At 43.3% G+C, this 27,246-nt stretch overlaps 1 protein-coding gene across 1 annotated transcript in view; it reads right to left on the bottom strand.

Moving 5' to 3' along the window:
- LOC146854282 (protein mono-ADP-ribosyltransferase PARP12-like) overlaps positions 1-27,246 on the bottom strand; it is a 1,246,301-nt gene that overhangs the window by 148,382 nt on the left and 1,070,673 nt on the right. Inside the window, exons 6-7 of the mRNA XM_085652063.1 lie at positions 24,254-24,422; positions 23,798-23,915 (exon numbers count right to left, since the gene is read on the bottom strand). Of these exons, the coding sequence (XP_085508189.1) occupies positions 23,798-23,915; positions 24,254-24,422 (287 nt within the window). The remainder of the gene's footprint in view (positions 1-23,797; positions 23,916-24,253; positions 24,423-27,246) is intronic.

The following is a 27,246-nucleotide window of genomic DNA, read 5'->3' as shown; positions in this document are numbered from 1 at the left end:
ATGCCCTTGTGGTGTGTCTGTCCAATATGGTGATTTCACATGTCTGTGCTCGTTTCCCAGGATCAGCACACGATGCCTACATCATGAGGCGTAGCGGGATGCCTGATATGATGATGCAGCTGCGCAACGAACGGGCATGTGTTGTTGGTGGGTACAGTCTGTCTGTCCTGTATTCTGTATAGCCGACCAGCATGACCGCTTCACCAGTTCTAACGATGTCCATGTGCTTCCCATGTAGGGGACGCTGGCTATCCCAACATGCCTTGGCTGCTGACACCTCTCCGCAACCCCATCACGCCGGCCCAGCTCCGCTATAACACCGCCCATGGCCGGACAAGGCGAGTGATAGAGAGGACGTTTGGCATGCTGAAGAGCCGATTCCGGTGCCTCCACAAGACCGGCGGTGCACTCCCTTATGCCCCGGCGAAGGTCTGCAAGATCTTTATGGTCTGCTGCATGCTGCACAACATGGCAGTTGAAAGAGCTGTGCCACTCATCCTGAATCAACATGACGAGGACCATCCACCCGTGGAGGACGAAGGGCTTGGCAATGGGGCTAGTGATGTGGAGGATGTGGAGCCGCAAGAGGACATCCGGACTCGGCTCATACGCGACTTCTTTGCTTAGTGGTGAGTACCAGGGTCTGAGTGTGCACGCATTGGTCCCCGTGTGGCATGCGTTGTGATGTGTGTCTCCACCTGCATGTATGGCACGTGGGTCAGAGGTGTGTGTGGGTGTGTCACTGGAGTGATGGTGGCAGTGATGGTAGTATTTCCCCAGTCATAATTGTGACCTAGCATGTTGTCATCCATACATGTGTCGAGTAAATGCACATGCAAGTGGCTGTGCTTTTTGTGGCTGACTTCTTGTGTGTCTCTCTTCCCCAGGTACCTGCGCATGCCGTTTGCTGGTTGCATTGTTGTGGCACTGCTATTCCTCATGGACATGACATCGTGGGCTGACTCAGCGTTACAGGCACGGACACGTTTGGAAGTCTCCATGGGGTAAGGGATGCATCTGGGGTGTATTGGGTGTGGCAGTTGTTCACGATGTGTGCACACTGCCCCGGTCGGGGTTTGGTTCCTCTGCAGACATGTGGCATCCCCATGGGACACGACATGCAGCTGGGTACACCTGAATAGATGGGCTGCCTGGTTGTCAGTCATCAGTGATGGGATAGTGGATTGTGATGATGGCATCAATGTGTGTGACACTGCCCTCGGACACATACGGTTAACATTGTCTTGACATGGCGTGGGACTTCCACATCAGCGGATCTATGGTGTATGTCAGGCTCTCCGTGTGCAGCTGTGGGTATTTAGCTGTTAGCCGACACTTGTGTGCAAGTTCCATGGCTATCACGCATTTGTGCTGCAGAAGGGGGGTGCCAGTGTTGGACCCACATGTTACTCCACATGATGTGTTCATGTGTACTTCAAGTTGCCTCTGCAATCCCAAAAACATGACTAATAAAGGTGTCCCTATGCCTCCAAGGTGCCTCTTCTCAGTCAATGCTGGTGTGTTGGCACGGTGCATCCTGCATGTCTGGCATGGTATTCCCTGATTGTGGCTATGTGTCAATGTGTCGAGTGGCAAGATGCAAGCTGTGTGTGTGTGCTGAGACTGTGTATTGGGCATGATGTCCATGACTGTGTGGGTATTGTGACATGTGCCATCCCCATGCATCCAACGTTGTCCATGACCCCATTCTCTGCATCCACCGGACTCAAGCTTGCAGGACATGGTTCTGCCACCTGTCTACACATACCTGGGTGCCCCCCAGGACACTGGCCAGGATCCCTGACCTCTGCGCATGACTGTTGCTGTACTCAATGTGTCTGTCAGCACGGTTGTTCGGCCACCCCCTCAGCTGGTTCTGCCCATCACGGGTGTGTATGGTGCTCCATGTCTGTCTTGCCTAATAAACTGTGACCCATGTGTCCTGTGCCAGACTCAGGCCCCAGGGTGTGGATGGTTGAAGTGAACAGATGACTCAGGCATGTTTAGACTGTACAAGACACATGTTAGGTAATAATGCTACCAGCAGGCATCTACTCTTAATAGTGTGATTTATTATTGGGGGGGGGGGGGGTGACAAAGTGAGGGGCTTTCCGGGATTAGGGAATCCAAAGTTCAGTAGGGGAGTTGGTGTCCTTGCCATTGGAAATCCTCAGAGTCCATGCCACAGTCTTTGTCAACATTGGTCAGCCAGTGACCAGCAGGGCCATGTGGCAGAGAATGTCTCTTGATGCTGTGATGCTGTTGCTCCAGTGGGCCAGGTGCCAGGCCAGGTGTCCTGGGAGATGGTGATGTAGCAGCCACCCTCACGGTCCTTTCCGTGGACGACCCGGCTTCCTGCGGGGAACCTCAGCAGCAGGCCGTGACGACGTCTGGGATGCTCCGTCGGATGTTTCCTCCTCCTCCTCCTGATCCCTCCCTGTGGGTGGTGATGTTCTCCGCCTTCTGGCACAGGGAGGGTCGGCCATGGTGTCGGCCATCCGACGGAGTGTAGCGTGAATCCCCTGGAACGCCGTCACTTGCTCAGCCTGTCTGTCCTCCATCCTCCGTTGGTGTACCTGTAGACAGGCTATTAGCTCCGCATGTTGCTGGGCCTGCTGGACCTTGATCCCCTCGAGGACGGACACAACCTGGGCCATGCCCGTGGTGTCCTGCCGGTATGAGTCCAGGATGTTACGGACATGGGAAAATACCGGATCCCCAGCCAACTGGTCAGGCTCGCGCCTCCGCCGTCCTCCACTCCCACCACCCCTGCCCACTTGCGTCTGGCCTGCACTTGTGGGCACATCGGGTCTCCGGGACCCCTGAGGGGTGGCATTGGCGTTGTCGCCTGCCTCCTCCTGGGTGCCCGGGACACCGTGTCCCTCCTGGCGAGCCTGGCTGCATTGTGGTGTTGGGGCAGGGATCCTGGGTGTCTCCTGGGATGTGGCAGGAGTGGGGGTGGTGGTTGGTACGGTTGTACCTGACGCAGGTGCTGCAGGTGGTTGGACACCAGAGGGGCCAGGTCGGTCGGGGTCGTCCGCAGAGTGGTGAGAGTGGTCGCTGCCGGTGGGATCGGTCTCCTGCAGATCCGGGTCCTGTGAGTGTTCCCCCCCAGTGTTGGGGGGTGCAGCACGACGTTGACCTGTGTGTGAGAGAGAAAATGTTAATTTTGGTCCATGCAACATCCATGTTTCAACCGTTTCAAAGTTGGCACATTTCCTCTTGGAATTAGGATCTGTCTTGCATTCCACTCACAGTGCACTTGTGCATGGGTGTGTCCCTTGGGCACCAATTTGGCCCCTTTAACTATGTGTGGCACAGTCTTACTTGCTGCGTCAAGTGTGACTGCAGTCAGCAGTGGAGTGTGCAGGTGTGGCGAGCCATGCATTTGCGCCTTCCTTGTAGCACTGTACATGTGCACATGGAGTGGATCCACACACTTATATGATGCAGGTGGCTGTCCTTGTGCTCGTGTACAGGTTGTGACATGGCCCTGCGTTTTGCCATGATGAAGAGGGGGGGTTCTGGCACTGGCCACCCTTGTCTACATGCACGCAGTCCACCTGCTGACGAGCAGACATTCCCACACACCAAAGGACTGATTTGCTCTCCCTGTGTCTCCCTCCTTCTCTGTCCCCCTCTCCCTCCCTCTCTGTCCCCCTCTCCCTCCCTCTCTGTCCCCCTCTCCCTCCCTCTGTGTGTCAGCCTCCTCCCTCTGTCCGTCTTCCTGTGTCTCCCTCCCTCTCTGTCCCCCTCTCCCTCCCTCTCTGTCCCCCTCTCCCTCCCTCTGTGTGTCAGCCTCCTCCCTCTGTCCGTCTTCCTGTGTCTCCCTCCCTCTCTGTCCCCCTCTCCCTCCCTCTCTGTCCCCCTCTCCCTCCCTCTGTGTGTCAGCCTCCTCCCTCTGTCCGTCTTCCTGTGTCTCCCTCCCTCTCTGTCCCCCTCTCCCTCCCTCTCTGTCCCCCTCTCCCTCCCTCTGTGTGTCAGCCTCCTCCCTCTGTCCGTCTTCCTGTGTCTCCCTCCCTCTCAGTCCCCCTCTCCCTCCCTCTGTGTCCCCCTCTCCCTCCCTCCGTGTGTCACCCTCTGTCACCTTGGCCCAGCTTCCTGGGCACACACTGTTAGCAGATCTTTGAGTGGCCCTTGGCCTGTTGATGTGAGTTTGTTTCTGATCTCCAGGTACCCATTTTGTCTGCTGTGTGTCTGTGCGCTGCTGCTGTGGTGGTGTGTGCTGCCACTCTTTCACAATGTTGGCTGTTCATTAGCTGCTGTCATGTGCAAAACAGTGCCTTCACCCCCATGTGTTGATGCAAGGCGTCCGCCATTTGCTGGCAAGTCATTCCTGTGTTGGGACACAGTGTTTGTCTGGCTGTGACCTAGGCCATATGGGCAGAGGGCATTGTTGTCTGCTTTGGAGTCGCACTATGTGATTTTTGGTGCCCAGCCTCCCGCCATCCGGGTTACCGTGTCATGTGTTGTTGTCTTCTGTGGCCTGTGACTTGACATTGTCCAGCTGGGTGCATGGGGCATGGTGGCAGCAGTGGCATGTGCCTGCTCATGGAGTGTGGTTGAGTCATGCGATGGCTTGTGGTGGTTGCGTGCCTGTTAGTAATTTTGGTTGTGGTTGCAGTTCCCCCCATGTGAGGTGCGTTGTTTGTGTACTCACCCGGGTCTCGGAGTCCTTCTACTCCTTCAACTGCCTCCACCGGCAGTATGGCCATCACCCTCTCCTCCCAGGGATGGTACTGTACGGCTCTGCGGGAGGGCCCTCCTCCGGTGGCGTTGGCCTGGTCGTGTTCCTCCTGCCTCTTGGCTCTGACCCTCCTCCGCAGATCGTACCACCTGTTCTGGCAATCCTGCTTGGTCCTCCTGGTGTCCGCAACGGCATTCACAGCATCGACGATGGTCTGCCACATGGCTGTTTTGGCTGCCTGGCTGGTGCTTCTGACCAATGTTCCAAAGATCTGTGGCTCGACTCTGAGGATTTGATCAACAAGGACCTCCAACTCTCGGTGACTGAACTTTGGATTCTTGGTAGTGGGCATGGTGAGGGGTGTGGGTGGGGATGGTGTGGGTGTGGGGGGTGTGTGGATGTTGGGGGGGGGTGTGGATGGTTGTGTGTGTGTGTGAATGTGATGAGAGGGTGTTTGTGAGGGTGGTCGTGTGAAGGTGTGCAAGTGTAAGGTGTGGTGTAGCTTGTAGTCTGGTTCTGTGGTGTCTGGCAGCAGTGAGTCTGTTGCAAAGGCTCATGGTTTGTGTGTGTGGGCCCTTTTTATTGGTCCATGGGTGGGTGTGGCAGTGTTTGAATTTTGGGTGGGTGTGTTATAAGGAGTGGTGGTGTATTGGGCCTCTGTTTGTTTTTGACAGTTGCAGGTCAGTGATTGTGTTATTTTAGTGGTTGTTGGCCATGTTTAGTGGCTGTGTGCCTTTCGAATGGTGTATTCTTGTGTTGTTTTGTTTTGTCCTGGTTGTGTACGTGCGTTTTGAGCGTGTGTACGGTGTGTACATGGGCCATTTGGTTGTACGATTATGTCCTTGTGTGTGGCTTTGTACGACTCGTACATGCGGTTGTGATGTTGGGGCATGGGGTGCGCTCCGTACTTAGGAGGTTGTGTTGGGGGTGCGCCAGGAACTACTGGGGTGTACATGGACGGTGGTACGACACGTACAGGGGTGGGGGGGTGTACATTGACGTTGGTACGACACGTACTGGGGTGGGGGTACGACTGGAACGTACTGGGGTGTAGGTACACGGGGGTATGACACGTACTGGGGTGGGGGTGGGGCTCGAACGTACTGGGGTGTAGGTTCACGGTGGTACGACACGTACTGGGGTGGGGGTACGACTGGAACGTACTGGGGTGTACATAGACGGTGGTACGACACGTACAGGGGTGGGGGGGTGTACATTGACGGTGGTACGACACGTACAGGGGTGGGGGGGTGTACATTGACGGTGGTACGACACGTACTGGGGTGGGGGTACGACTGGAACGTACTGGGGTGTAGGTACACGGGGGTATGACACGTACTGGGGTGGGGGTGGGGCTCGAACGTACTGGGGTGTAGGTTCACGGTGGTACGACACGTACTGGGGTGGGGGTACGACTGGAACGTACTGGGGTGTACATAGACGGTGGTACGACACGTACAGGGGTGGGGGGGTGTACATTGACGGTGGTACGACACGTACAGGGGTGGGGGGGTGTACATTGACGGTGGTACGACACGTACAGGGGTGGGGGTACGACTGGAACGTACTGGGGTGTAGGTACACGGGGGTATGACACGTACTGGGGTGGGGGTGGGGCTCGAACGTACTGGGGTGTAGGTTCACGGTGGTACGACACGTACTGGGGTGGGGGTACGACTGGAACGTACTGGGGTGTACATAGACGGTGGTACGACACGTACAGGGGTGGGGGGGTGTACATTGACGGTGGTACGACACGTACAGGGGTGGGGGGGTGTACATTGACGGTGGTACGACACGTACTGGGGTGGGGGTACGACTGGAACGTACTGGGGTGTAGGTACACGGGGGTATGACACGTACTGGGGTGGGGGTGGGGCTCGAACGTACTGGGGTGTAGGTTCACGGTGGTACGACACGTACTGGGGTGGGGGTACGACTGGAACGTACTGGGGTGTAGGTACACGGGGGGTATGACACGTACTGGGGTGGGGGTGGGGCTCGAACGTACTGGGGTGTAGGTTCACGGTGGTACGACACGTACAGGGGTGGGGGGGTGTACATTGACGGTGGTACGACACGTACAGGGGTGGGGGTGGGACTCGAACGTACTGGGGTGTAGGTACACGGGGGGTATGACACGTACTGGGGTGGGGGTACGACTGGAACGTACTGGGGTGTAGGTACACGGGGGGTATGACACGTACTGGGGTGGGGGTACGACTGGAACGTACTGGGGTGTGGGTAGACGGGGCTATGACACGTACTGGGGTGGGGGTGTGGCTCGAACGTACTGGGGTGTAGGTACACGGGGGGTACGACACGTACTGGGGTGGGGGTACGACTGGAACGTACTGGGGTGTAGGTAGACGGGGCTATGACACGTACTGGGGTGGGGGTGGGGCTCGAACGTACTGGGGTGTAGGTACACGGGGGGTACGACACGTACTGGGGTGGGGGTGCGACTGGAACGTACTGGGGTGTACATAGACGGTGGTACGACACGTACAGGGGTGGGGGGGTGTACATTGACGGTGGTACGACACGTACTGGGGTGGGGGTACGACTGGAACGTACTGGGGTGTACCTAGACGGGTGGGGGTATACATATACGGGGGGTACGTGTCGGACGTACGGGGGCTGGGGGGAGTGTTGGGCGCGTATGCGGGCACATGTCTCCATGGTTGCTAGAGGTGTTCGGTGCGGACGGTGTTTTTTCCATACGGTTGTACGCTCGGACGCACGGGATGGATCGTGATTCCTCGGTCGGACTTGGATTTTCACGTTTGTAAGGTAAATCGTCCGAGGACGTGTCGGACACATTTTCCGACCCGAGGACGTGTGGGGAATGATTCCCAGTGCGGTTCGTATGGACTTTTTACCATGCGAATCGTGATTGCCAGTTCGTACGGCACTTGTACGATTCGTACGGTAAAAAGACCCGATACGAGTCGCACGGGGGAATTTTTTGCCGGATCGTGATCGGCACCCAAGTGTTAACAAGAAGTATAACTTTCAAACCACCTCCCTTTTAAACATTTTTATTTAAACCTTCTTTTGTACTATTGTTGGTTTAGGGCTTCACTAATTCAATGCTTCCATTGCCGTTCCTAATAATCACAGTTGGGTGAAGGAGAACTGACATAGAAAAACAGATCAACACTGATATAAGCCATAGTATCAGAATGATACACTGTAATTTCCCAGGATTCTTACTCATTGAGTGTACAGCCCCTTGAGTTCAGCCTAACGCCGGAGAAACTCACTAAGTGACTCACAAGAAAATGAAGACACCTGCTCAGAAAAAATAAAACTTGTGACTCCACTTGTAGTCAAAGTTTATATATTTTTGTATGGGACATTTTCCAAGCACATACCGGAGGCAGCAGGTGGAGCCACGCAAACCACTAAAAAGGAATGTATGCTTGGTGCAAGGTGAACGGACAAAGGAGAGAAAGCTGGACCGAGAGTCAGGTGAGAGGCATTTCAATGCAGAAGAGGCATGACAGAGTCACTGAAGGCATCTTTGTGATTTTCAAGCTTCCTTTTTCCACTAGACAGAGAGGCTGGCTGCACAAGAGGGGTCATGGGGAGAAGCGCACAGAGGCAGAAGAGAAGACTGCCACACGGGTCTTCCTCTACCCTTGTAAAAAGACCTGGAGGCTCTTGCAAATGGTCTAAATGGAAAATGAATATGGCTTCCGACGTTGAAACTGACTCTGCAATAAAATTTGTGAGTCAGTATTCGTAAACACACACACTCACCAGAATCAACACAGCATTTGTTATAGGAAGCTCAGAAGTGCAGCCCAAGTTGTGCTTCAGTAACTGGGATTTGTGCAAATGCCAGAATTCTACAAACATGCGAGCACATCAATTTAACTCATCCCATATCTTTACAAATCCTGACGTCCGAACCCTTATTGCCACTTCTAAAGATTTCTGCCAAGGAGAACTGCAGGAATACTGTCTGCAGCAGAACCCAGAGCCAGGTGGGAGAACAAATACACATTTGTTAGTCTGTGGGTCCCTACCTTTAGTTGTCCTTCTTTCACAAACCCCAAAACACCTGCACCCCACTGTATGGTTTACATCAGGATTCTGAAGTACCTACATAAGCCTTACACTGAAGTTCTTGTGAGTTGTAATATGGTGTTTAATAATCTGCATTCAGTTTCCTGTTATCTGACTTCCTTTTCTCACCTTTACCCTCTCACTTATGTTACAATATATTTGAATTTGAAAAAATGCTCATTCCCTGACCTTCCTAGTACCCCTTAACACCCTCACATTATTGATTCCTTGCATTGTGGTATTGAGGTTAAATTACATCTTTTTTGTGATTGAGCCTCTTCACATATTCAATAAGTGATTTCTCCTACATGAAAACAAGCCCAGCGCAGAAGAACTTTACTACCTAAGAGCCTTGCACATGAAAGATGCATGAAGGGCACAAGTGGAGAGGTACCCATTACTGCTAGAAAAGTGTGCAGTAGTTTCTGGGCTCAACAACAAAGGTGACAGTAAGTCCTAGAACAGTAAATCCTAAAGAACAGTATCTATGCTGCAAATAAACATAACAGTTGTATTTACTTCATTGGAGAAATAAAAAAAGACAGCATAGTGGATGCATTATTACAGGATCAGTTAAGGAGCTCCAAACTGTGGGCCCGATTCACAGAACTAACTTAAGACAAAACCCTAAACTTACTACCATTTTGGTATTCACAGAAGGCACTTACTCATTTTGGTATTCACAGAAGGCACTTACTCATTTCGGTATTCACAGAAGTTAGGAGTCCTAACTTTAGGACCCCTAAATGCCTTCTGTGAATACCGAAAGTCTTAAAATTAGGATTTTTCTCAGTTTAGTAGTAGTATAGTTAGGACTCCTAACTTTAGGACTCCTAAATGCCTTCTGTGAATAACGAAAGTCTTAAAATTAGGATTTTTCTCAATTTAGTAGTAGTAAAGTTAGGACTCCTAACTTTAGAACTCCTAAATGCCTTCTGTGAATACCGAAAGCCTTAAAATTAGGATTTTTCTCAGTTTAGTAGTAGTATAGTTAGGACTCCTAACTTTAGGACTCCTAAATGCCTACTGTGAATACCGAAAGTGTTAAAATTAGGATTTTTCTCAATTTAGTAGTAGTAAAGTTAGGACTCTTAACTTTAGGACTCCTAAATGCCTTCTGTGAATACCAAAAGCCTTAAAATTTGGATGATTCTCAGTTTAGTAGTAGTAAAGTTAGGAGTCCTAACTTTAGGACTCCTAAACTGAAAAAAATCCTAATTTTAAGACTTTCGGTATTCACAGAAGGTATTTAGGAGTCCTAAAGTTAGGACTCCTAACTTCTGTGAATACCGAAGTGAGTAAGTGTCTTCTGTGAATACCAAAATGAGTAAGTGCCTTCTGTGAACACGAAAATGGTAGTAAGTTTAGGATTTTGTCTTAAGTTAGTTCTGTGAATCGGGCCCAGAGAGACTATGTAGAGTGAAAAACATTAAAATTATCAATACATGGTGATCATTGTCGGCCGTGGGGTCAGGTAAACATACAAAGGATTCTAGGCATAGAATCGTAAAGAAAAAGATTTTCTCCAGATGGAAGGCACCATGTAATTTATGCATCAGTTTGCAGCTATTCTAGATTCACTTATTGTGCATTATACCACTTTCTCATGGCTGGACTCTGAAATGCATCTTGTTTACTGGCTGGCGACTACAGGATCAGGTCAGAGTGACTCATGGTGATTTCAAGCCGAAAACCCCAAGCCCCAAACTTCCTTCCCATTGGATTCAATGTGGATCTATATTAGTCAAGCTTTGCAACTAGTATTACCAATAAGTAACTTGATACATGTGCTGCACGAATATATTATACAGTCACATGCTATGCTGTCTATATTCTGACCTTGCCTCCCCTGCGCAAAAGACCTTTATTGATTTGGACAGCTGTCAGATTAAGGCAGAACTACTGCAACTGCTTCTCTTCTAGTCTCCCAACATCTGAGATCAACGAGCCGCAGAGAGCTCAGAATGCGGAGATTAGGTGTATTTCAGTCTGAGAAGGAGAGAGCATGTTTCATCCACCAGAAGGTCACTCCAATGGCCATCGGTGTACAATGTAATTTGTTTAGGGTTTGACTGCTGCAGGTTTGACGATATTATCAACAATGCCATGCAATATCTGTCCTACAACAAACAACAGCAAGCTGATGAATGGAATCTTGAATTAACCCTTTTCACTGATGAAAGCTAGGGTCACATTCCAGTCCATATTTTCCCGCCCACCATACCACTCTGGACAGAGACCCACCTTATGTAAATCGGTACTGACCCTACTCCTCATAGGAAAAGCCCATCCCAAAATGCCAGGCGTTCTCTTCCAAAAAGGGTACACAAGTAACTCTAAATTTGGTTTCGACCAATTTGGGCCTCTTCAGCAGGGTGCTGCTTGAGTTCTATGGTACAGTGAGCTCAAGGACCCATGAATAAACACACTGTGTGCACTTAGGACATCAAAAACAACAAGGTGATGGACAGCATGCTTGAATTTATCTGAACCACTGGTGATCGCTCAGGCCGTATTCCAGTCTCTTGTTTTTCCCCGAAGATGCCACACTAGACAGAGGCCCACCTATTGCAGATCACTACTAAACCTGCTTATCAAGGGAAAAGTCCACCCAGAGCTGCCAGGTAATGAACTGAGATGTGGCCCAAGTAATTACCTGTGGCAGAGAGTAATTCAAGCATTACACCCATCTGACTCGAGGTCGGGAGAATCATGGCCACAGTAGTAGGGACGGCAGTCCCGGTCGAGCCCATGCGGTTTCTGTTGCTGATTTCAGATGAAGAGGTCTGGCCTAGACACTTGAGACTCTGGCTGACATTAGCAGGGATAGTAGCAAAATGCAACATAGCAAAAAGCTGGAGAGCCACCTCCCCCCCAAGTGTGACTGAATGGGAAACCGACGTAGACTGGTGTCGACAGGCGGAACACACAATGTACCCAAGTAGAGGTTGCCCACAGAAATGGGAGAAGATTTGGTGGTACTGGCAGGCCTACCCGGGACTGTAGGGAACAAGAGTAGGGTTGTAATGAGAATGTTATCTCACAATGTTAATGGTTTCATTTTTCTATTGTACTGATACATAGATGTGGATTGTAAGGTTTGGATATCCGTACTGAACTGTGCACTTGATTTATTGTATGTTGAGCATATTTCAATAAAAGGTTTAAAAATTAAAAAATAAAAGAATCACACCCATCAATTTTTTTGTACTTCTTTGTGCGACATCCTAAGTGTGATGGGTATGCCCCACCATGGGTCATGTGCTCACTCTATCACAGGATCTGAGCAGCACCCTATTGAAGAGGCACAAATAGGCTGAAAATCGGGTCTGTGGTTGCTTGTGTTCTGGTTCAGAATGCACCTGGCCTTACAGTTTGGCTGAACTGCTACTATCAGAGCAAGACCAAGGCTCATTTGCACATGGCTGAGTCCTGTCTGAGGTAGCATAGTGGGCAAACAAACAATGGATAGGATGTGGCTGCGAGGAATTACCAGTGGCTGAGAATAATTCAGGCATTCCACCCATCACTTATTTTTTTTCTTCTCCAGACTGATACGTATATACCAGGCACTCAGAGATCTCAAGAGCCACAACAAGAAAATACTGGTTACATTGCAAGCCAGGTAATATAAAAAGGAGGCAGAACCTTTTCATTTCAAAAGTGTGCTTTCTGGACCTAAGGCTTTCATCCAATCTGGCACCTGACTTTTCACCGCCTTCAGAAAGGCATTAAAACCAATTTATCAATCAAAAGCATTTGTAAAGGGCTTGGCTGCTTCAGCAGAAGCGTTCTGGTACTCAAAAGCAGAGACTGAAATCAAAGCCACACTTCTAATTTGAAAAAAGAGTGATGTTTTTAATTCTTTTCAGAAACATTGCTCGAATATAGCCGAGCGAAGATTGATTGGTAGGGAATTACAAAGTTTTGCTGTTAGTACTGAAAACGACCTACCTCCCCAACGGGCTTTAGCGAACCTGGAGACATGCACAAGTCCAGATGATCTCAAGGTTCTCTCTTGCTGGTTTCTGATAGGTGTTTAGCCAAAATATCGAGTTTTAAATTTCGACCTACAAAAATATCGTGTTTTTAATATCGTAGGTAGAGAATATCGAAGTCAAGAATATCGATGGACAGAATATCGATCCCAAGGTAAGTAATATCGAAGTTAATAATATCGAAGTAATTAATATCGATGTAAGTAATATCGTAAGCAAAAATTTCGATGTCAATAATATCGATATTTATTTAGTGTAATGTAATTTAATATGTATTTTATTTGTATGTTAAACATTATTGGAATGTATTTTAATACATTTAAAAATAAATGTTTAGAGATTAATAATTATTTTAAATTTAATTTAGCGTTTTAGTATCAGAGCGGGATGTGGGTTTATAGGGGAATAGGGTGGGAAGTAATTTAATTATAATTAATGAATTAATATGTATTGTTTCATTGGTATTTATGATTAATTAATTGGTAATTAATTAATAATTGGTAATTAATTATATTAATTGATTAATTAATTGTTAAATAATTATTAATTGTAAAATTATTTTATTAATTGGTTAATTATATACATTATAATTAGTTTAATATTAATATTTATTTATTGTTATTGTTAATTAATTGTTAATTAGTAATTAATTTGTGATTTAATTTTATTAAGTAATTAATTGATAATTTAATTATGTGAATTTTTGTATGTGTAGTGGGTTGTGGGTTTATAGGGGAATAGGGTGGGAAGTAATTTAATTATAATTAATGAATTAATATGTATTGTTCAATTGGTATTTAGGATTAATTAATTGGTAATTAATTAATAATTGGTAATTAATTATATTAATCGATTAATTAATTGGTAATTAATTATTAATTGTAAAATTATTTTATGAATTGGTTAATTATATACATTATAATTAGTTTATTATTAATATTTATTTATTGTTATTGTTAATTAATTAATTGTTAATTAGTAATTAATTGGTGATTTAATTTTATTAAGTGATTAATTGATAATTAAATTAATTATGTGAATTTTTATGTGTAGTGGGTTGTGGGTTTATAGGGGAATAGGGTGGGATGTAATTAAAATAAAATAAATAATGATATTTTTTATTTATTTGTAATTATTATTAATTAATTGTTATTAGTTAGTTAAATATAGTAAATATAAATAATTTCTAATTGTATTTTATTTGTTGTTATTGCTAATTAATGTATTGTTAATTAATAATTAATAGGTGAATATTTGTAATTTCGTAGTTAATATGTATTAGTCAATTAATAACTATATTAATTTTAAAGAATGTATTATTAATTGTAAATAAGAGATAAATTGATATTTAAATCTATTGTGTATTTTGTATGTGTAGTGTGTTGTGTGTTAAAGGGGGAATAGTGTGGGATGTAATTTAAAGTTATTTATTTAAACATTTATTTTACATAATTGGTATTTAATAATAATTATTTTTAAAAAACCTTGTTAACACGCAATTTTTTATAAAAAATTATTGAATTGGTTATAATGTTCATAGAATCACTATGCTATCTAGTGCTTTCCCAACTGTTTTACTATTTGGAGTGGGAATAGTAATTTTTACCCCTACGCTATCCAGCGCTTTCCCTACTGTTGCACTTTCTGGAGTTGGAATAGTAATTTTTACCCCTACGCTATCCAACCTTTTCTCTACTGTTGCACTGTCTGGAGTGGGAAGAGTCATTTTTACCCTTACGCTATCCAACACTTTCCCTACTATTGCATTCTCTGGAGTGGGAATAGTAAATTTTACCCTTACGCTTTCCAACACTTTCCCTACTATTGCACTCTCTGGAGTTGACATAGTAATTTTTACCCCTACGCTATCCAACGTTTTCCCTACTGTTGCACTCTTTGGAGTTGGAATAGTTATTTGTCCCCCTACGCTATCCAACGTTTTCCCTACTGTTGCACTGTCTGGAGTGGGAATAGTTATTTTTACCCTTACGCTATCCAACACTTTCCCTACTATTGCACTCTTTGGAGTGGGAATAGTAATTTTTACCCTTACGCTATCCAACACTTTCCCTACTATTGCACTCTCTGGAGTTGGAATAGTAATTTTTACCCCTACGCTATCCAACGCTTTCCCTACTGTTGCACTCTTTGGAGTTGGAATAGTAATTTTTACCCCTACGCTATCCAATGTTTTCCCTACTGTTGCACTCTCGGGAGTTGGAATAGTTATTTTTACCCCTACGCTATCCAACATTTTCCTTACTGTTGTTTTTGTTGAAGTTGGACTAGTAGTTTTATTGTGTCTGATATTTAATATATTTTGTAATATTTTAGCTATTGTAATATATAATTAATATTAAAAATTATTCAAATTAAAAATATTAATTATTATTTGCTATATGTAATTATTTAATAGTTATTAATGTTATTGTTTTATGTGTATACATGTATTGGTAAATTAAATAAATATTTAATAATTTATATGTTACAGAAATTATTATTAAAAGTAATTATTAAGTAAGTGTATATATTATATATATATGTTTAATTAAAGTTTTATTTAATTATATATATTTATAATACATTTTACATATTATAAAATATATTTAATTATGTTTCTTTGATTTATAAGTATTATTTGGTTTATTTTACATATATGTTTAAAGTAAAAAAAAAACGATATTTTTGAATTACGATATTTTTGACATTGATATTAAATTATCGATATTTTTGTACTTACCATGTTGTAGATAGGATGTCGATATTCTTGACCACGATATTTTTGTTGCGATATTTTTGTAGGTCGAATTTTTGTCTTTCGAAATTATGTCATACAACCTTCTGATAAGTCTGTTCCCCAGATAGTGGGGACCTTTGCCCTGCAAGGCTCGAAAGGCTAAGGTGAGAGTATTAAATTCAACCCTTTTTGCCACTGGGAGCCAAGAAAGCTGCTTTAGATTTGGTGAAATGCGTTGACGGAGAGGTACTCGCTGGATTAGCCAAGCAGCCACATTCTGTATGAACTGTAGTCTATAGATCAAGTACGCAGGCAGACCCAGATAGAGGCTGTTAGCATAATCCAGACGGGATGTCACCAGAGCATGAATCATTGTTTTGCGGGTCTCTTCCAGAAGCAGGTGTAATAGTTTTGTGATTGATTTAAGCTTCAGAAAGCAGACGGAAGTGACCTGCTTAATCTGGTCTATGAAGGAGAGGTCAGAATCAAACAGAATGCCTAGGTTCCTTGCGGTAATTGAAGGCACCAGAGGAGGACCTAGTTCATCCGGCCACGTTAGATTGGCCTGGGTAGGGACTTCTGACTAAAAAAAGGACCTCGGTTTTCTCCGTATTTAGTTTCAAAATATTAACCTCCATCCAGTTGGTAATAACTTTTAGGCATTCTTTAAATTTAAGAAAGGTGACATATGAATGATCACAGAATGAGAACAACAGTTGCATGTCATCTGCATAAGAGACTACCTTCACTTCCCAGGTTTCAAAAAGCGTAGCCAATGGGGCTAGTTAGAGGTTAAAAAGTAACAAAATGACTGCTGAGCCCTCAGGTACCCCACACACAAGCGGTTCAGGATTGGAAGAGAAAGGATGGCGGAGGACCCGCTGTGAAAGCCCTTCCATAAAAGTTCCCATCCAGGATAAAAGTGTACCCTGGAACCCAGTGAGACTTAATCTGCTCATCAAAGTTTCATGAGCCACCATGTCAAATGCTGCTTACATGTCTAACCTCACAACCATAGCAGGGGCCCTGCCGTCCAGGGATTATCTCATGGATTCTGACACTTCTAATAAGGCTGTTTCCATAATGTAACCGGCCCGAAAGCAAGATTGGGTGTCATGGAGGAGGCCATTTGCTTCAACAAAGGATGAAAGTTGGCAATTTACTAACTTCTCTAAGATTTTAGCTAGAGCAGGCAGAAGTGAAATCGGCCTAACATTGCTGAGCACACTGGGGTCCACGTTGGGTTTCTTCAAGAGTGGAAGTAAGAAACCTTGTTTCCAGATAGTGGTAAAATCCCAGATTTCAGGAAGAAGTAGATTTACAGACTGTGCCACTAGTCTAAGAATATGGGGGGCCCAGGGTCAGCCGGAGAACTGATTTGCATTTCATAATTTCCTCAAGCAAGTCATCGTCTGATAGAGAACAGAACTTAGAAAGATCAGGTGGGAGACTGTCTAATGGCCTTATAGGTTCTGCGGTACCGGAATTTCCTGTGAAGGTGGAGCAGAGGTTTTGAATTATTTCCTCAAAGAAAGCAGAGAATTTGATATAGGGATCTGGTGAGGGAAGGAAGGTGATTTTTGCTGCATCAGGAAAGATGAAGGACTTAACAATATTAAAAACCTCCCTAAGAATTGGTGTCCATCTCAATCTATCTTGAGAAGTGCTCTCTCGTGGTATTACGTTTGAAGTTTGGAAAATTTCTGAGAGCTGCCTTATATGACTGTTTTGCATCGGGCTCATAAACCCTTCTCCACATGCGCTCAAGCTTTTTACAAGGGCTTTTCTCCGCTCTGAGGGCAGAAGAGAACTAGGGAGTCGAAGGTTTGGATCTTCTGGCTGTATGTACTTTGAGGGGGGCAAGAAGATCCAGGGATTTGGAGATCCATTGATTAAATAGAGGTGCATCACGTTCAGGATTGCCTGTGAATGCAGGTGAGGTGGAATTGAGATAAAGGGACAGGGGCTCCTTTGTCACCTTCCGCCAATCTCTCTTCAGTACGGGCGTACTACTAATTTCTGGTTGGTTACGAGTGCCCTCAAAATAGAATGGTACAAGGAAGTGGTCGGTCCACACCAGGTGGATACGGTTGCCAGCAGGAAAGCAGGTTATACTGGAGAAGATTAGATCCAATATATGGCCTACGTTATGGGTGGAGGCGGTGACGTGTTGAGTTAAGTTAAGGCCTGCCAAGGTCTGGATCAGCTGGAAGACCTGGGGGCAGTTCAGGATGTCAGCATGGATGTTTAATTCTCCCAGAAACGTAAACTTAGCATATTTTAAGGAAAATTGGGTAACAGAATCACACAGTAGATTTAGATAGTTGTTAGGGTAGTCCGGGGGCTTATAGATCAACAAGCCGGAGAAGGAGAAGGAGGGGGTTGATTTAATATAGAAGGTAAAACCTTCTATGTTCCTGATTTGGCCCAATCTGGAGGACGAGGTCTCACACATGTCCCTAAAAATTATAGCAACACATCCTCCCATTTTGTCACCACCCTGATTTGCACACATTATCTTACTAATCATAGAGGAACTCTCAAAATCGATAAGAGAGTTAGAGGAAGAAATCAATACACTTAAAGGAGAACTTCAACTTAGGTTGGAGCATGACACATGGAAAATCAGTCTGGAAGGGCTCAACCAAAAATTAGACAAATACAGCAAAGAACTTCAAGAAGGGAAACTGAGAAAATACCGAAGCGACACAATAGATTACAAACTGGACGAAGTGTACACGTGGGCGGAAATTTATGCACGGAAAAGATTTGATCAACGTAAATCCACCACTCACTCTTCAGAAGAAAGTTTGGTTACAGACAAAGACATCTCAACCACCAGAACACCAGTTCAGCCTGCAATATCAATTTCTAACCAGCAGTCAACATCCACTGCATCAGTTGAACAGACACAAACTACCGGAGCGGTATCTTTTTTAGCACAGGCCCCGGATCATGGCCTTCCCCCAGCCATACAAAAAGAAACATCAAGCACAATCGACCGACCAGGCGAGGAAAGGGCAGGCAAATCGCTGCGCAGCGGGAAGAACAGGCCCTAATAGTTAACATCTCTTCAACAAATATGACACCCCATCAAAAAAGCGTTTTAAATAAAGGATTATCCTTTGTGCCCACTAACACGACAAACAGATTGGAAATTGACATAGCTTTATTCAAATTCATGCGCACATTACGCTTACGGCACTTCTTTACTAACATTGTTGACAACAAAACATCACAAAGAATTGAAGCACCGAGACTATTTAAACCCAGGAGCGCCTTCCAGGCACCCATTTCTCATAAAGTGCTGGATACTTTTGAAGTAATGGTTAAAAAGGACATACAAGCACTAAATTTGACTAAAACCAAACATCAGAATTTGACTAAAATTGAAAGAGGCATCATCAAAGCCATAGCTAATAATCCCAAGATCACATTTCAACCAGCTGACAAGGGAGGAGCTATCGTAATAATGGACACAGAGTTTTATCAACAACAAGTCAACGATCATGTACTAAACCCTGAGATATATTTACCTTTACTCACAGATCCCACGACGGAACTTCAAAGTATTTTACAAGACATCTTACAAGAAGCACTAACACAGGATTGGATAGATGAACCCACGAAGCAGTTTCTCACAACCACTAATCCACGAAGACCTCATTTATATATGATACCCAAAATTCATAAGAACTTGACGAAACCACCATTCAGACCCATAGTATCAGGATGTGGATCACTATTTGATCCCATCGGAAGATACCTTGAATACCATTTTCAAACATTTGTACAGAACTTGTCATCATATGTAAAGGACACCACAGATTTTCTTAACAAATTGGAGCATATACAAACAGACATTCAGTCTTCTTTGTTACTCTGCACCATTGATGTGGTGGCATTGTATACCTCGATACCACATATGGCAGGAATGGAGGCTGTCGAATGGGCAATCTTACAAAGAGAGGACATTGATGTTCAGAAAGTGTTTCTAATGCAACTGTTACATTTTTGTTTACACCATAGTTATTTCAAATGGAATTACATATATTATGCCCAACTCTCGGGAACCTCCATGGGTTTTTCGGGGGCTCGGACGTACGCGAATATCTTTATGGCAGCATTTGAACATGAATCCATCATGAACAACCCTCAATGGTGGGCTAACATCCACATATACTGTCGCTTCATTGATGACATTTTTTTAATTTGGAAAGACTCAAGGCAAACATTGGAAAACATGATTGAAACAATTAATACATACAACCCAAGGATCCAAGTCACCCACAAGATCCACATACAGACCATCGAATATCTTGATGTAACAATCACCAAATCAAATGAAGGAAACAGTTTAGAAACCTCGATATATACCAAACCCACGGATCGCAACAATGCGTTGCATCATTCGAGCTTTCACCCAACCAGTCTCATCAACAACCTTCCATATTCACAATTCATTAGGATCAAACGCATCTGTTCTAATCCACAAGACTGTCATGCTAAAATTGAGGAATATAAAGTGAAGTACCACCAAAGAGGTTATCCAGAAAAAACAGTACAAGATTGTATGACCAGAGCTTTGAAAAAACACCGCAGAGAACTTCTCACCACCACAACAACATCACAAGAGAACAGAATTGTAATTGTATCTAAATACACAACGAGCGCTCCAGCGATCAAGAAAATAATCAATAAAAGATGGGAACTGTTGTCTCAAGAACCAGACTTCAACAACATTTTTGGGAATCTTCCATTACATGCCTACACAAGAGGGAAAAACTTACGAGAAATCTTAACCCCACCTAAAGACATCAAACCATCGACACCTTTTAAAGGAACTTTAAAGTGTACAAATTGTTCACATTGCAACAATGTAATCGTGGGAAATGTTTTAACACACCCCAATACAGGAAAATATATATTATTGAGACACACCAGTGATTGCAATGTGAGTAATGTAATATATGGCATTAAATGCCCTTGCGGCAAAATGTATGTTGGCAAAACGGAACGCAAAATCAAGACTCGAATTACGGAACACAAAAGTCGCATAAGAACCAGAAATTTGAGTTCCTCATTGGCAAATCATTGGGCACAAGCAACCCATACCATATCCCAACTCAGATTTCAAGTGATTGAACACATACCAATACAACAAGGAGTCAACAACCATCTTAAATTGTTACAACGAGAAGTGTATTGGATAAAATATCTTGACACCATGCTTCCAAAGGGAATCAATGACAGATTAGATATGTCATGTTATTTATGAAAGGATGTTAGTATTGTAATCAAGTCACACATATGCTTTGATTATTATTCTCCTGGGATCCATCTCATCCTTACTCTCACTCATTGAGTAGAACACTTATCAATAATCCACATCTCACACAAAGGCCATTCATTACCGAATGGGCTACAGAATCATCAGATCGAAGTATACTAAATAGGAGTTGTATGTTCCCCTTCATTTCAGTTAGCATAGATTTGCCAACATTTTTTCATTCAGGATTATGTTAAATATATGAGTGATTTTTAACTCATGGAAATACACTTTCACCTCATAACATAGAGCACCCAATGAACTCTCAAGTGTGTTTACTCTTCAGGTAGGTTTCTCCTGTCATATTTTGGCACATGACGGTGAACATAGTCCTTTTTTTTTCTCGAAACATTCAGGGTTTTATATTGATCCAGGGTTCTTATCCTGATTCGTGCTACCGATTTATTTAATATTCAACAGACTCACGTTGAATTATCACATATCTCAGGTATTCCAAATCTTTTTCGAAATACTATTCACGTTTATACCCGTATCCCACTTTTATTATTTTCACCACACGAGGATTTCCTCGTTTAAAGATGGCGCTCATATCACGATGCATCAGTCCAGACGTTACCCGGACAGTCCTCTCTCTATGTTTATGTCTTCTTAAACGCGGTATTCGTGGCGTTTCAAACCAAACTTTACCACGGATTATCACGATTTATCCACGTTAAACCATCACCAGGTAAGGCGGTTTTTGCAGTATTCTCATCTTTAGGCTTGACTACTTTTCTGGTAAAAGTTTCTGACAGGTTTCTTTATGACCTTTTCTTATGTCATTATTTTCAGTAATCTCGAACCTCACACTACAGAGGTAAGCGTGCAGCAATTCCTTACCAATCTTTATTACGCTTCAGTTCAGCCCATATATTGGTCATGATCCCGAGCATTATTGAACGCTCAATCTGTATGTTTATGTCATTTTTTCACAGCTTGCACTTCTATTCTTACTGAGGTAAGCCCAATTGTTAGACATCTTAGCAGTTTCGTTACATCTGAAAATTTTCTCGTTACACCTATAAAACAGGCACCACCATGTTTAACTTATTTTCTACCCTCGATTTCTTAGTGTACATCAAGCAGTAATCCAGTACAGGTATGATACAATTACAATAAAACAAACTCAACTCCACATACCAATTAATGATCTTGAGCCACCAATGATACAATTACTGATGCACATGTTTATTTTCATTTCAGATTAGCCCCTGAAGAAGGAACCATTGGGTTCCGAAATGCATTGGGCACGCACACATTAAAATGCAATGTAGTGATTATGTAATGTCTTGATGAAATCAAATGATGATGTATAATGAAGATATTTTTTGTGTGATATCTTTCAACATGTAAACAAAACTTAATTGCACAAAAACTTTATTAAGTAATATTGTTTGACATAGCAACAAGAGGTTGAATTTATGTTGTTATTGCCAGAAATAAACTGAACAAACTTAAAAAATTGGAATCAACATAATTGTGTCTAAGCACACACCAGGTAAACAGTGCACAGCTTCCTACAAGTCCACAGCTTGTTATTAAACCAAGGTCCAGATTGGAGCCATTCTTGAGCCAAGTTTCTGTGAGGAATAAAAATCCCATGTGTTGTTCGATAGTAAAAGCAGTTGTGTGCTTGGGGAGGGACCTGTAATTGAGGCAGGCTTTGAGGCCTCCCGCTCCAAAAGGTACAGCTGGGACCTTGTTGGAGTGGGCAACCAACCACGGGCGCTGCCTGAGCCTCCTGTTTTGCCAACAAACAAACTTTTCTTAAAGTCTTAGCCAATGAGCCATTGGGTAATGTATGGGCTACACATGCTCTGAGAGATAGATTGAAGCCAAAGCAATATTTGTGGTCCAGAATGTACAGAAGGCTGTGACACTGTAATGATAGCAGAAGCTTATTGCTGCCTCTCACTCATCTGTTTGTGTCTATTATCAACAAAATCACATTTGAAACTGTAATTTGAATATGTGTTGAATAGTGGATGATACATGCTAACATTTTCATGAAAGAGATTTATTTGAACCAATTCTCTGCAACATCCTACACTCTACATCTCTGAGAATAATACAACTTTATGTTGATGAATTCATGCCAAAATAGTTTTGACCTCTGAATAGGCAGGATCAAAATGAAAGATGTTTTTTTCTGTATAGTGCAATCATTCCATAGGATTTCTGGGCCCTATGTACCAAAATGTATGAGTATGAAAAATAGCAGCAAGTTTAATGGTGTTTCATGAAAATGTTAGGTGTGTGCCTGGAGAGCACTAAATAAAGTTAATTGACCGAGGGAATGAATGAAGTGCATGGAGCTGAGCTTCTGGTTTTATGGTGAAGCCTGTAAACATGAGCCTGTTGGATGTGAAACGGGTTGTGTTTGACTTGTAGAGGCCCCCATAGGACTGGATGAGTTGGATGGGGTCCAAAATGAAGACAGAGCAGATAAAGACACCTTAGAGGCCACAACTGCCCTGTCCCACAGCAGTACTGACAAGACTGTAGACTGACTACACAACCATAGCAGCAACTGGAATGTTTCTCCTAAAAGGTAAGAAGGTGTGCGAACTAAGCGTCTGATTTAGACTTTGGCGGATGGGATATTCCCTCACAAATGTGACAGATATGATGTCTGCCGTATTACAAGTGCATTATATACGATGGCACATGTATTAGGTGGATGGAATATTTGTGACAGAGTATTCATCCGCCAAACTCTAAATTAAGCCCTATGTCTGGGGCTCTGAACACACCTCTGCACTGCTGCAGCCAAAGGCAACAAGTATGTTTTCTGTATTAGAGGAGACAGGGAATAGCAATTTTGGACCTCTATGTTTACGGTCAGGTGGGAGGTTGAGGGAAGAGGCGAGTCCCTGTGGAACGAAAGCACAGATAATACCTGCTGCATCAGACATTATTTAAAACATACCACGCAAGGATCAGCATAATACTTGCAATGGATGCCACATTACCTTTAAAGTGTATCTGGTACTGCTGATCTCCAGCCTTAAATGGGACTACTGCTGTCTTATCAGCGAGGTAGAGTTTCTCCAGATCTGCCGATGCTATTGTGGCTTTTTCCTTTCCACCCTACAGAATCAAGAGGATAAATAAGTCAGTAAAACGTACATTTAGAGAACTGAAGTAGTCAGGTGCATAAAAATTAATTGAGAGGCCCCTAAAATCTCATCTGGAAGTCTCTTGTCCATTGTTTTGCAAAAGACAACTTAACTCCCATCTGCTAAAAGAGAAAATGACTTCCTGCCACTGCTTCAAAATCAGTCCTGCAACCTGATTTATCTGAACGGAATAGTCTTTGTTCCAGCCCCTTTGTGCAGCAAAGCAGGAGCCTTTCTTTCCTACATCTTCTCCTTTTCACGTAGTACATCTTCCCCTCCCATCCATCTTTATCTACTTAGGACACTCACATCCTTTCCATACTCAATCCACTGTCCATGTTCATTTTTCCAGAACCAGACCCACTCTGGCGTTATCTGGAGGTCGGGAGGTTGGGTCACAGAAGAAGCTGTGGAAAGCCGTGGAACTTGATGACAGGAAGATATCGTTCTGTCAACATTTATATCATGATGACCCGAACTATAATAGAAAGAACAAAGAAGAACACATGACATGCTATGCATATGGCCCAGGGGTCAAAGTTAGAAATGCATAGACATTTACATTACAGCTCTGTGATTAATTAACGTACCCATGCTGTATATTAGGTCAAAGACTGTTTACATAGCAGCAGGCTGACAACCAACACCTTAGCAGCTCGTACAAGAAACTGATCACTTAGCCTTAGCAGCACGCGCTCAACATAGCAAGCTCATGATAGATCCTGCAGCCAGCTTGGAACATCCCAAGCCTTCACACAAAGCGGGGCCAGATGACTCTCGGGCTCCATCTGGGGGTACTTCTCCGCAATGGAATAACAGCCCCTTGGACCACTCTGGTGCGTCAATCGATCCACTAGTCATATCACACTGCAGCAGCTAACGCTTGTTTACCTGATATATACCAATTGCCTTATGAAGACTGTCGCACTGGGGTGCTGGATAAAAGTGTACAAATATTGTGACTATTACATACATGTCTTTGAAGAAATGTTGTTGTCCAACAAACCAATCTATAGAGTTCTAAGGCACCTCCTGGGGGAAACAACCTTTTACAATGCAGTCTTTACCACTCATTACACTTACCACACAGTCTTTACAATGCATATGCCTTTACCACATATGCCGTGACCACGCATATGCTTTTACCACAAATGCCTTAACCATGCATCCCTTTACCAATGCATGCCTTTACCACGCATTATTGGGTAGGTATATAGGAATGTATATGTAAGCATGGGCTGGTTTCTGTTTTAAGATTTTGGTGAGTATTGCACAAAGTTAAAAATATACATATATATATATATATGTTTTGTATATAGTTTTATATATAGGTTATATAAATATATAAGTGAATTTAGGAATGAGATAGAATGATTATAGGGGTAATGGGTGAGTAAGTGTGTTAATACTCAGGCATTACCAGTAATACCGGAGTATTAATTTTAAAACCAATTAATAATAGGGTATTTAAAAATATATATTTTTAAAAATCATTTTAAAATTTGCAAAATGAGGCTTTAGGGGTGGGATGCAAGGGATATAGCAGTAATGGTTGGGGATATGCATTAATACTTAGGTATTTACTGTGATACCTAAGTATTAATGTGTAACGTATTTCGTTATGGGGTAAACATTTTAAAATAATTTCTGTTATTCAACTTATAACTATAAAAATAAAGCTTTAGGGACAGAATGCAAGGTATTTAGAGGTTATGGATGGGGAAGTGAATTAATACTCAGGGATCAACTTGAAAACCTGCATATTGATGTATTTTGCAATTATTAATTTGTTATTTTTTTATTGCTTATTATTGTAAAAAAAAAAAAAAATGTGGTTCCATGGACGGGATGCAATGAATATTAGGGTTACGGGTGGGAAAGTGTATTAATACTCGGGTATCAATTGTAGTACCTCAGTATTAAGTTTTCTTCTGCAATTAGGTAATTATTTTACCGTATAATTAAACAAATTAATTAAAGAATTTCACAATAAAGTTTTACGGGTGGGATGCAAGGGACATAGAGGCAATGGGTGGGGAAGTGTATTAATACTCAGGTATTATCATTAATACCAGGGCATTAATTTATGATTCATTTAAATGTAGGGTTTATAATCCTAAACACATTTACAAAACAAATTTAAATATAACAAAATACAGTTTTAGGGACGGGAAGCAAGGGATATAGGGGTAATGGGTGAGAAGTGTATTAATACTCTGGAATTAAATTAATACCTGAATATTACTTTTGAACCACAATTATCACACATTTGGACTCATACATAATTAATGTAAAAGTTGGAAACATGTAGATCATGTTAAGCATTTTAGGTAATAGTGCACCTTTATTTTATTAATGAAAATATATATATTTTTTTTTTATCTGAGGAAATTCATCAAAATAGTAATAAATATAACTTATTTTACAAAAATCTAAAACATATTTTAAGTATAAATAATATATATTTTGTTTAAAAACATTTTCCCACTGTTTCCGGTTGACTTCAATGGGAGAAATTGTCCTTTTTTAGGTCTCGCCTGACCCAGCGCATGCGCTGGTCTGGTGAGACTTTTTGAGAGGGCTCCAAAAAGTGCTACCAGGACAGCCTAGAGCTGCAGCGCATGTGTGCGGCGCGCGCGGGGCGCTTTACCGTGATTACTTTCACTTTCGCAGCCGCTTTGATGTTTGATCGCGGCCGCTTTTTTTATATTTTTGCTGTGTGCCAAATAACAACCCTACATCATCGGTAAGGGCCGAACTACAGGGAGCTCATTTAGCTGCAGGGTGCATCTCTCACGTTCCACTTAACTGAGGACATTTTAAAACATGTCTAAATATATTTACCATCTCAGTTTGTGGGTACCCAATGCAGAAGATTTTAATTAGAATCCTTTAAAAAACCCACTTACAGCTACAGAAAACCGTAAACCGCTGTCATTTCTATAATATTCAAATGGTTTGGGATTGAGCTCTTTAAATATTCAGTAATAAAAATCCCCTCATCAATAGTTATGCACTGCAGAAAAACAGTTCTGTCGCTATAAATGCAGCCATTATCCGGAAGCAACTCGATTATCACCAGCCTCACCAATTTAAATCGTTTAACTATTTTCACACTCGGGGTCTGAGCATGTTTAGATTTTTCATTTGTGCAGAGGCTGGAGTCCATTTCCCTGGTTAACAACAACTAAGAGCATTTCAAATCCGCAATAAAGTGGGATCGCCCCCTCAAATACCCTCCATGTGGTGCGATCATTCATTCTCCGATTCCTAGCTGGTTTGATACTGAAATGTAACACTTA

This window comes from Triturus cristatus, chromosome 4_1 (genome assembly GCF_964204655.1).
Source record: "Triturus cristatus chromosome 4_1, aTriCri1.1, whole genome shotgun sequence".
Taxonomy (NCBI): Eukaryota; Metazoa; Chordata; class Amphibia; order Caudata; family Salamandridae; genus Triturus; species Triturus cristatus.
This window is presented reverse-complemented; position numbering and strand designations above follow the sequence as displayed.